General features: G+C 29.1%; 1 protein-coding gene across 1 annotated transcript; it reads left to right on the forward strand.

Moving 5' to 3' along the window:
* Positions 1–2756: 2756 nt before the first annotated feature.
* On the forward strand, positions 2757–4693 carry LOC124929372 (DNA-directed RNA polymerase I subunit RPA49). The gene is made up of 4 exons (XM_047469716.1): positions 2757–3291; positions 3463–3603; positions 3705–4016; positions 4083–4693. Exons 1-4 carry the CDS (start codon positions 2830–2832, stop codon positions 4494–4496), a joined length of 1329 nt encoding a protein of 442 aa, XP_047325672.1. The 5' UTR covers positions 2757–2829; the 3' UTR covers positions 4497–4693.
* The last annotated feature ends 6897 nt before the right edge of the window (positions 4694–11590 follow it).

Genomic DNA, 11590 nt, shown 5'->3' on the forward strand with positions numbered 1-11590 from the left:
TAAATAAGATGATGAATCTTTCTTTATTATCATTGTGTAATCTTTATTTGTACAAACCCGTGCTAATATGATAAAAAATATTTTTTTTCAAGATTTAAGGATTCTTATCTTCGTTGTTCTCAACTTGAGTTTCAGAATTCTTGTCTTTGCTTTTTTCAATTTGAGTTATGGTATCCTCTTCATCAACCTTGGTAACCTCTGCTTCAACTTGATTATTCTAAATATCCTCCTCTCTAATTTCTTATATTACAGTTTGACTTATTTGAGAATCAACTTCCTTTATTTTCTTCATTCACTGTTTCATCGCTACCTTTATCATCTTCTTCAACAGAAACCCCTTTAACATTTTTCCTTCAATTTCATTGCTTTCTTCCTTTTTAAAGTCCTCCTTAATTTATGCTTCTTTCTCTTCCTCCACATTTCTCCTATTGTTTTTAGACTCTTTTGTTTCTTTTTCCTAATTTTTTAATTCTTGACCTTTTAGTATCTTCTGCTCTTTTTCATAGCTTGAGCATAACATATATAATTATTTTCTTATGTATATCATATATTGTTATTGTATATATTTTTAAATATTTATATATAAAAATAAGTAAATATAGATGTAATCTTATATAGGTAATATAAAAATGAATGATGAGAAAGAAAATAAAAAATTAATGATGAGAGAGGAAATATATATTATAAAAAAATTAATATAAAATTATTAATGAAAAAACATATATTTATATTATGAGAGAAAATAAAAGATAAAATATAATATTAGTAATCTAGTTATTGATTTGTCACATATTTTTATAGAAACTCTATTTATTTAGAGAAAGAATTTGGTTAACCAAAGTAAAGTTATGTAAGGTATAAGAGCGTGTCCCATTAAATCATAGAAAAAATAAATATAAAAAAATTATGTGAATGAGAGATAAATTTTTATTTTTTTTATTTAAATTTACATGTTTGGGAGATTTTTTTAGAAAGTAAAGAGGGAGAAAAAAAATTAATTAATTAATTATTTTTGGAAAATGACTATGTTCTGAAGATTTTTGTTCCGGACATGGCTATGTTTGAAAGATTTTATCTCGAATATGGACATATTCAAGGATATTTTTGTCCTGAACATAGCCAATTAGCCATGTTTGAGATTTTTTTGTCCCAAACATGACCATGTTCAGAAGATTTTTGTCCTGAACATAGCAATTTTTGGGAAATTTTTGTCTCGAACATTGTCATGTTTGAGAGATTTTTTTCCCGAACATTGCAATGTTCAAAATTTTTTTGTCTCCACAGGAGATTATTGTGGCCATGTGTAGGAGGAGAGAAAAATATCAATAGTTTTAGAGATTTTTATGACCATGTGGGAGAGAAAAAAAAATTATTAAATAATTTTTCGAGAAGATTTTTGTGTTGAATATTGTAATGTTTAGGTGATTTTTATCTTGAACATAGCCATAGCCATGTTCATGTTGGGGAGATTTTTGTAGTCATGTACATAAAAAAAGAAAAAAAATCAATTATTTTTTTTTTAAGATTTTTTTGGACATGTGTAAGAGAAAACAAAATTAATAATTATTTTTTTGGAAAATGATTGAGATATTTTTCCCAAAGACAATGTTCGGGAGATTTTTGTCTCGAATATTTCCATGTTCATGAGATTTTTGTGCCCATGTGTTGAAGAGAAAAATAAAATGAACATGTTTTGGAGATTTTTGTTCCGAACATTGCAAAGTTCGGAAGATTTTTATCTCGAAAATTGTTATATTCGAGATATTTTTGTGATCATGTACAATAAAGACTCGATAGATTTCTATACAAGTTTTATGCATATTAGTAAGGATGGCAATTTAAAACCGCCCCGCGAAAACCGAACCGAATTGCCCCGTTTGGGACGGTTTTTCCCCGAAACCGAACGGAGATGGGGCGGGGATGGTATTTGTGTCCCCCTCCCCGAACCGCCCCGAACCGCCCCGATCTCACTCCGACTATACCCCGAACACTATAAAACATAATTAAATATATTAAATTTTCAATATATTTATTTTTTCACTATATTTTATAATAGTTGTAAGTTTATTTCTTTATAATAATATAAAATTTCAATATATTATATTAAAAATTTGTTTATATAATTTTTTTTTATAATTTTTATTAATTTTTTTAAAAAATATTTTATTAAAACGGTGCCCCGCGGGGATCCCCGAAACCGAATAAAACCGAACGGGGCGGGGATGATATTAAAAAAATCCCCGAAAAAGAAACGGTGCGGGGATGATATTAAAAAAATCCCCGAAATAGAAACGGTGCGGGGATGGTAAATGCATTCCCCGCCCCGAACCGCCTCATTGCCATCCCTACATATTAGTTTCAACCATCATTTTTGTTGTCAAATTCGTTATTCATATATATATATATATGAATAGAATAAGTAAAAATAAAAAAAAAGAAAGATTTATATATTTTATAGTGTTATTTATATATTTAAATTTTAATTAGTTAATTTTAATATATATATATATATATATATATATATATAAATAACTAGAGTAAATATCATAAGAGAATATTTATTTAAATAATATATTACAGAGAGAAATTATATATATATAATTAATAATAAAAAATATATATTTACATTATAAAAAATATATAATGAAAAAAATAAAATAAAATAGGAAAAAGAAATATATATATTTCTCGATAGAAAGTAAATATATATATATATATATAATATTATATTAAAACCCTAATACATTTTCATCTTTCCACAATATTTTCAGCCGTCGCTCTCCTCTCATACTCAGAAATAAACTCACAGCCGCTCTCCTAGCATCTCTAATGTCTCAATACAGTCGAGATATTCTATCGGAAGAAGAAAAGTGGAGGAAAAAGATGAAGAAAAGAAAATTGAAAGAAGCGAAGATTGAGGCAATGGACGTGGATGAGGAGGAGCAGGGGATGAACGAGATGCTGGAAAGAAAGGAAGAAGATGAAATAAAATTGAAGGTGGAGATCCTCGGTGAACAACCTGACAAGATTTCCCCTATTGTCGGTTATTTTCCTTCTGGATTCGACCCTCTCAAGAAGCAACATGGGCCGCCTCCAGAAATTAGGGTTTTTAGGAACACGAAGAGAACACAAAGGTTGCAGCTTGTTGTAACCCCTAACCAGTCACAGGTAGACTTCATCGGACACAGCCATTCAAGTGAGATCGCAGCCGGAAGTCAGTGCAACTATGCTCTTGGTGTTTTAGACAAGGAGACGGGGATCCTGAAAATTGTTCCTATTGCTTCAAATAAGGTGCTAATTCCAACACCCTTTTGCTAATAATCATATATCAAATTCACTTACACATATTTTAGACTAGTATAGTATAGTATGAAGTATTATTATAGGCTTCTTATTGCTTAATAATTTTTTTTACTAGTATAGTATGAAGTATGAATGATTGCTTAACATGCTAAATGACAGATATTTAGACTTGAACCGAAAATCCAAGGTCTTGATGAATCTGATAAAGGACCTGCAAAGGAGGAACTTACTGAAGATAAGAAAGCACACATACAAAGAGAACGGTTGCTCATGTATGAAACGAAGAGGGCGATAAACAAGGTAGACTTGTCTGGCGATTGTGTATAATGTTGAGGAATGAACATATTAGTTTTTTATGGTATTCTGAGTGGAACTATTGTCTTGTACTCTTGTTTTTGAAGGACAAGAAGAAGGATGCTATATACAAAAAGGACGATCCAAGTACTCAGGAGAATATGGAAGTGAAGCTGAAGAAGATAAAAATAAACAAGGAAGTTCTAGAGAGTGCTGGTTCTCAGAATTATCGTAACATTCCATTCCACGATGTTAATGCTACGACTCCAGACTCTGCATATCCTCTAGACAAGATCATATTGAATTCTGATTGGGATTTCCTTATTGATGTCCTTGAGTACGTTCAAAGTGGGGAGGGCTTGACTCAATACTACCCAACCTTTGTCCGCAACAGAGCTCATAAATTGCCATCTATTAAGGTAAATTCAAGATTTTGGTTACTGATTTTTAATTGTTGGACTGAAATATCTTTGTTTGTTTTTTAGGATGATTTTGAGAAGAGCAAAATTGCTGGGTTGTTCTCGTTCATTACTCATCTAATAAAGTTCAAAGACAAACATTCATTCGAAGGAGCATCTTCTGCTAAGAATCATATAATTCCGGCCCAGATTTATCAGAGATTTAACTCACTGTTTGCTGAGTCTGATTCGAAGAGGCTTCTGGATGAGAAGAGGAATCTCCTCATAAGTCATGTATTGGTCCTCACACTCTTTGCCGACGATTTCAAAAGTGATATGGCCGATATAGCCAAGGACTTGAGAATGACAGCTGTAGAGTTGAGGCGCCATTTCGAGAACTTGGGCTGCAAACTTAAGAGAGAGGGAACTGCATTGTGGGCTACACTTCCTGTACCACTCACCTTCCCTCAGATTAAAGGAAAGAGGAGAAACAACAAATAGCCAAATTAGCATCCCAATTGATTTATATAAAAAAGTTTTTGGTTTCTTTCCCTCAATGATCTCTTAAACTTGCTTCAGATTTTCAAATTGTTGTTCCTTACTTATATTGTTGCCCTTAATGGTTTGTGGGATATTCAAATCATTCCTTATTTTAATTAGAGCCTTAGATGAATGAACTATATTTGTTTTATCCATTATCTCAATTGCCTATTTATATATTAAAATCTCTTTACATAACGATATTTATCTTCAAATTCAAAGTATATTTAAAAAATTTGTTTATATTGAAATCGATCAGGATCAAAGACAGCCTCAGAAGTTTTATGCATGGAACACCAGTATCCAGTACTAAGGTCAAATGCTCTAACTATGGGTGACAAAAAAATCAGATCAGGTCAATCTGATTCGAAAAAATTCGTATCCGATGGATCGGATATCGATTCCATATTTTTACCGAATTTCCAGATCGGATACGAATCGGTCAAAAAAAAAATCGAATACCTAAAGTCGATCCGATGATTTTTAAGTTTTATTAAATAAACAAACTTAAACAAAAATATTATTAAATAAATACAAACTCAACTAAAAATCTCTCTATTCCTATCTTTTCTTTTTATAAATCCAAATAAAAATATTATTAAACAATTACAACCAAATAAAAATCTATTTCTTCTTTTCTTCTCTTTACAAACCCAAACAAAAATAAAAAATCTCTCTCTTCCTTCTATTTTCTCTCATTTTCCTTTACAAATCCACAAACTCAAACAAAAATATGTCTTATCTATTTGTTTTTCTTTTAGTTTCCCTTTATATCTATTTGTGAATATGTTCTCAGATGGTCATTATTCATAACTAAGATCCTTAATAGAACAATTTAAATTTTCTAATATATGAAAAAAATTAGAAATATGAAAAAAGTCGGATAAATGAGTATCCGGCTGGCGATCCGATCCGATCTGGTGTTTTTGGATCGGATAGTGGTCGGATACCGGATCGGATACGGATTGCAATTTTTGAAAATAATAGAGGCGAATATCCAATCTGAAATACCGGATCGGATCGATAAATTTGTCCACCTCTAACTCTAACCAAAACTCTCAAAATCGAGAGTTCACATAAAATTGTTATACCATTTTAACTAGAAGATAAAATCGTAAAAATTTACTTATAAATAATATTTAACTATTAAATAATAAATCATTCAAATTATTTTAAATTTAATAAATAAAAATCATTTAAAATATTTAATAAATTATTCATAATCAACTTTTAATTAACAAATTAAATCATCAACAATTTATCTCATTTTTTATATCAAATTGTCTAAATCATTAATTTTTTAATCTAACTTATACAATTTTTTTTTTTATAAATTAAACTAATTTTTCAAAATATAAATCAATAATATTTAATGAATTAGATACATCAAATATATTTATGTTTTATTTAAAATAGTAAAAATTTACACTAAAAAATAAGTATAAATATAAAATTATAATTATTATTTATATATTTTTAATTTTAAAAATATTTTCAATATTTATTAATAATAGAAACTTACTATCTATAATATTTAATTTATGTATATATAAAATAAAATTACAATTTTATATTCAATCAACTAATAAATAAATAAATATCTATATTATATATATATATATATATATATATATATATATATATATATATATATATATATATATAAAATATTATATTTTACGTACTCCACCTAATTAGACCGCGTAAAGTGCTGCCGTCGTATTATTCTCTTCACCATTCTTTACTCTCACTAAAACTTTCGATCTCTTCATTATTGTTTTATCTTATTAAAATCCCTATTCTTCTATATTCTTTCATTCTCATCATTTATCTAACTAATTCAAAAATAGAAAGAAGTTAAGATCTATTATACATGTCTAACTGAAAGATCGAATAATGAAGAAGAAAGTTTAAGGAGAAGGTAAGATTAATGTAATACCATTATAATATATTCAAGAGTGGAGAAAAAATGTAATATTAATGATTTTATCGAGTTTGATGATTTCACCGATTTAACTAGCAATTTCATTACGATTTTATTCACACCCGAATTTTTTCAACTCGTGACTCGATCTCCATTAGTTAACTCGAAATTCGAGTTGACTCGCGATTTTGACAATTTTTACTTTAACCACCCTCATTTTTTTCTTTCTTAACTAAAAAACCGAACCGATATCTTTTCAGTTTCATTTTATCGGTTTATTGTTTAATCAGTTTTAACGGTTTCAATTAATTGATTTTTTAACGATTCGATTTTCGGTTAAATAATTTTTTTAGCAAACCGATAAACTGGTAATAATTTAATTATATATTTTATAATTTATATTAGTTATTTTTGTAAATATTAGATATATTATAAATAATATTTAATAATTAATCTATATATATATATATTATAGTTATTTTTAAATTTTTAAATTATAATTTATATAGAATTGTTTTTAAAAAAATTAATTTATATAAAATTAATTTAAAAATAAAAAATTTTAAAATATATTATACCGTTACAATAATATAATATATTATATTATAAATTATTAATATAATATAAGATAGAAAAAATGAAAAATATCATAATAGGAAGGAGCAAAAAAATTTTGAAAAATAAATTATTTAATAAATTTAATACTTAATTTAAAAAATTGAATTATCAGTTCACGGTTAAACCGGTTAATTGGACGAAAATAATAGAACCAGGACATGTAAAACTGATACTAATATTGGAAACCGGACTTAACTGAAACTGTTTAACTGACTAGTTCAACACCTCTACACTTATAATAATATTTTTTATTTTTTTATTTTATTTCTCATTATATATATATATATATATATTTTAAGAGATATGTGAAACTGTGATTGAGATTGACGGTTGATTTTCGAGGAATAAGAGGCATTTGAAAATGTGATTGAGATTGGTGGTTGATTTTCAAGGGATAAGAGACGTGTGAAAATATGATTGTAATTGGTGGTTAATTTACCGAGGGATAATGGATTTTAGGCTTATATTCTCCTACTGCCCATAAGTAATAATATAACCATAATGCTCGCATAATATAAGATAAATCAATAATCATATGGTAACATCATAATATCATAATCAAGCAAATAAAATAATAAAAATCATAGCAGTTATATGTCAATTTATCGAGATATATAGTCTCTTTTATGTATGACAAACATACTAGCTTTTCGCATAATCAAACCTATTATGAAGGCATACATAATGGTCCAATAATAATGTCTTTGTCAGAGACAATATTTTTTTTATTCATATAATTCATTATGTATACATACATACATAAGTAACATGATTTATAATATTTATGTCAAAAATAACAAAATACACGAGCTCATAGTGTCAAACACATCATAATTAAACATATATTACATCATAAGTAGGATATCATAATCCCCATTCTTTTGACATGTTCATTATATGTCTTGGGGTTTAATCATGTTGTCAAAGGATATTCCATCATTAATGTGGTTCTTATATATTCGATTGACACTCTTTGTTTATGAACTTCTTCTTTATCGGCAAAATATTTTTTTTTTGAGAAAACGGTTAAAATCATTTCATTAAAATTCCAAAAGTTGGAGGGTCAAGAATCAAAACAAGACAAATTTTAACTATGATTAAATGATTTCAATCAAACGATCCTAAAGAACCTGATTATTAACAATCAAACATACAAGAAACAGTGATTACAAACAAATATTACAAACTGTAACAAATCATAATTATCCCAATCATGATTTTTATTTCCTACCAACTTGATGCTTCAACAAGCTGTCTTCTTCTTCCCCTTCCCTTTCCTCTTACAATGAAAGGGTGATGAACTGAAGAGATTGATGAATACTGTATATTCTCATTTTGATTTCTTTTTCTTTATGTGAACCTGTTCTGAGTTGATAGAAAGAATTATTCTTCAAGATTTCCGGGATTTTCACCTTGTTGTTCTCAACTTGAATTTCGAGATCATTGTCTTTATTTCCTTTGGCTTTAGTTTTAGAATCTTCAACAACTTTGGATTCCTCCGTATCAACCTTGAAATTCTCTTTTTCCTTTTGATTAACCTGAGTATCTTCCTCTTTGTTTTCATCAGCAACCACTTCAACTTGATATGATTGAGAATCCTCAACTATCTCTTTACCATGATCAGGTTGAGGTTCCACCTCTTTCTTCGTACTACTTTCTTCTTGTACATAATTTTCTTTATCTTTTGTTTCCTATTCTTTAACCACTGAAAATAAGCACCTCTATTTCATTTTTCTGCATCTGTACTATCTAACCTTTATGAATTTTTTGATCTTTTTGCTTAGCCAAATCACATTTTGGGCTTGCATGTTGGAAGGTATTGCAGAAAGAGCTTCTTTCTGACCTCCACTCATAAGTGATTTCTATGACAGAAGGTTTTCCTTTTTTTGTCTAATACTGTCATACTTTTCGACAGTGTGGTTCTAGGATGCACCTCAATGCTAATTCTAGTAAATGATAGGTTCTCTCTTCCTTCAATAATTGAGTCCATATATAATGGTCTACCAATAAACCTGCAAAATGACTAAGGGCTCCAGAATTGTACATATGTAAAGGTATATTCTAGAGTTTGAACCATATTTGTGTAGATTCTTTTTGACTTACTCAATAGGTTCAAGTCATCAGACCATTTTTCCAACTTCATATAGTTGGATCCTAAATATTATGCATATTTTTTAGAATTTCCTCCAGATTAGATTCCTTCTTGAATTTAAGGAAATATAAATCATGGACATTTGCTGAAATCTTCTCCAGCCCTTTTCCTTTCCATTGCTGCAACAATGCATCATTAGTAACTGGGAAGGATATTCTATTTTTCCCTATGTAGTTTCCCACAACTACATTTTCCCATTCCTTTATACAATTTTTCTCTACTTCAGTAGGCAATTTAAATTCAAATGGAGAATTCAATACCTCCACTTTTGTCTGTGTATTGTTCAAGTAGATCTTCCCATTATAGACATGATATTCTGACTTTTTTGCATTGTTCTCTTCCAGACTTCGTTAGTTTTCCATATCGAGTTGTTACTGATAGTATATGACTTATATTTGGGAACCTTTATCAGCTCCTTCATTATAGTCACTGACCATTGAACAATTTCTTCATATTCTTCTTTTTTCAGTAGAATCTAGTCTTGAAGATAGTGAATGTTGAGTTGAATTGTAATTCGATGTGCTTTCACCTTATTGATGACAATTTCTCCCTTTTGGCATGCATAATGAGCTTTGTAATCTGATTCTTGAGCCCAAACAAATTAACTCTTTCATTATAGTGTGTCTTCCAAGCTCCTTCATTATCCCATGTTTTCCTGTATCATTTTCAACATGAATTTTTCATGTAGCAGTTGGAGAAGATTGCTTACTTGTGTTGGTATCCTAATATTCTTTGATAACTTCTTCAACAATTCTTTCAATTTCTTTGACTACTACTTCCTTAATTCCTTCTAGACAAAATTCCTAATTTCTTTAGATTTATTACTTTTGTTCTTCCCCTTACCCATTATTTTAAAACAAAAAGTAATTGCAAAAACTCTAAGAGATGATCACAGATAAACTGCAATCGAGAGAAAATTTTCAGTGACGCTTACAAATGCACAAGAAACCCTAGACTAGAGAAACTTATTGAACGACACAAGACAATAATGTGTCGCCCGTGTCGATTATTTATAAATAAATCAAAATCAAAATAATTAAACCCATGACCAAAACCCCATTTAAAACAATTAATTAGGATTAATTATTGTGTTAATTAATCAAATTAATTAAGGGTTAAGGCCAAAATAAAAATAAAATTATTTGGAATAAATGTTATACGCATTTTATCTTAAAATAATTTAGAAAAAATAAGTGACAAAAACAAATAATTTAGAATGAATTGTTGGATCATTTCATCTAAAAGAATTATTTATTTGAAACCTAGAATATAAAAAAAAAATTGTAAAAGATTTGCCATGTTTATTTTAATATTTTGAGCATTTAAAAATATCAAAATTAAAGCCAAAAAGGTGAAAGAAAAATCAATTTCAAACAAGCCCTTAAGGTTTTAAAATAAAAATAAAATATGTGATCATGTGTGGCCGAAACTGGGAGAATAAGCTGCAGTAGGAATAATAGCCATCGGATGAGCGCTGGATTTTCATCTAGCATCCAGGAAGCAACCGTGTAGCCCGTTATAGTCGAGGAGAAGCACACGTATCGCACTAGATCGAGTAATGCCCCGTTATCCAAGACGCTAACGGACCGCCCAAACGCAGCGACGCTTGACGAATCGCCAACAAAACACTTGAAAGTGCTCAAAATGACGATGTTTTGAGCGACACCTTCATCTTCAACTCGACGCCAAAGAATATAAGATCAAAGACCCGTTTTTGATCTTATCTTTTTGGATCTCCCTCATTAGTCAACCATTCTGGCTGATACAAAGCCCATAATGATCATTCTACGACGATGATCATTCCTCCTAAAAGAACAGGGATGATTCACCCCTATTCCGGCCAACTTGAGGAAGAACAACCAAAATACCATAATTGGATTTTTGTTGATTCAATCAAATTGAAACCTCAACCTACTTAGGATGACTATAAACAACCCCCTTGAGTTGATCCGAAGAAAAGAGATCAACTCTCCACCTTCAAATAGGAAAATTATAGAAATCCTCCATTAAATATCAAAGTTTCTGGATTTTTCAAAAATCTATTTGAGTCCTTAAAGCTCGAATCCCAAAATCCTAAAAGCTCCCTTAAGGTCTAAGAAGTGTTATCCAATCTTTGGTATTATTCCAATCACCCTCTAATTCATATTTACAATTTGAATTTTTTATATTTCAAATTACAAAAGCTTGTATGCTTGTTGTTCATAGTGTTTTATGGATGGAAGTCGATCCTAGGATCATTTAAAAACTATTTAGATATGATAGAACCGATCAATCGATCTAAATAACAAAAACCCAATTTTGAATTTTGTAAAATAAAAAAAATAGGTTTACTATTCTTGGGTTAGTTATGTTGAATCACAG

Source organism: Impatiens glandulifera, chromosome 3, assembly GCF_907164915.1.
Source record: "Impatiens glandulifera chromosome 3, dImpGla2.1, whole genome shotgun sequence".
Taxonomy (NCBI): domain Eukaryota; kingdom Viridiplantae; phylum Streptophyta; class Magnoliopsida; order Ericales; family Balsaminaceae; genus Impatiens; species Impatiens glandulifera.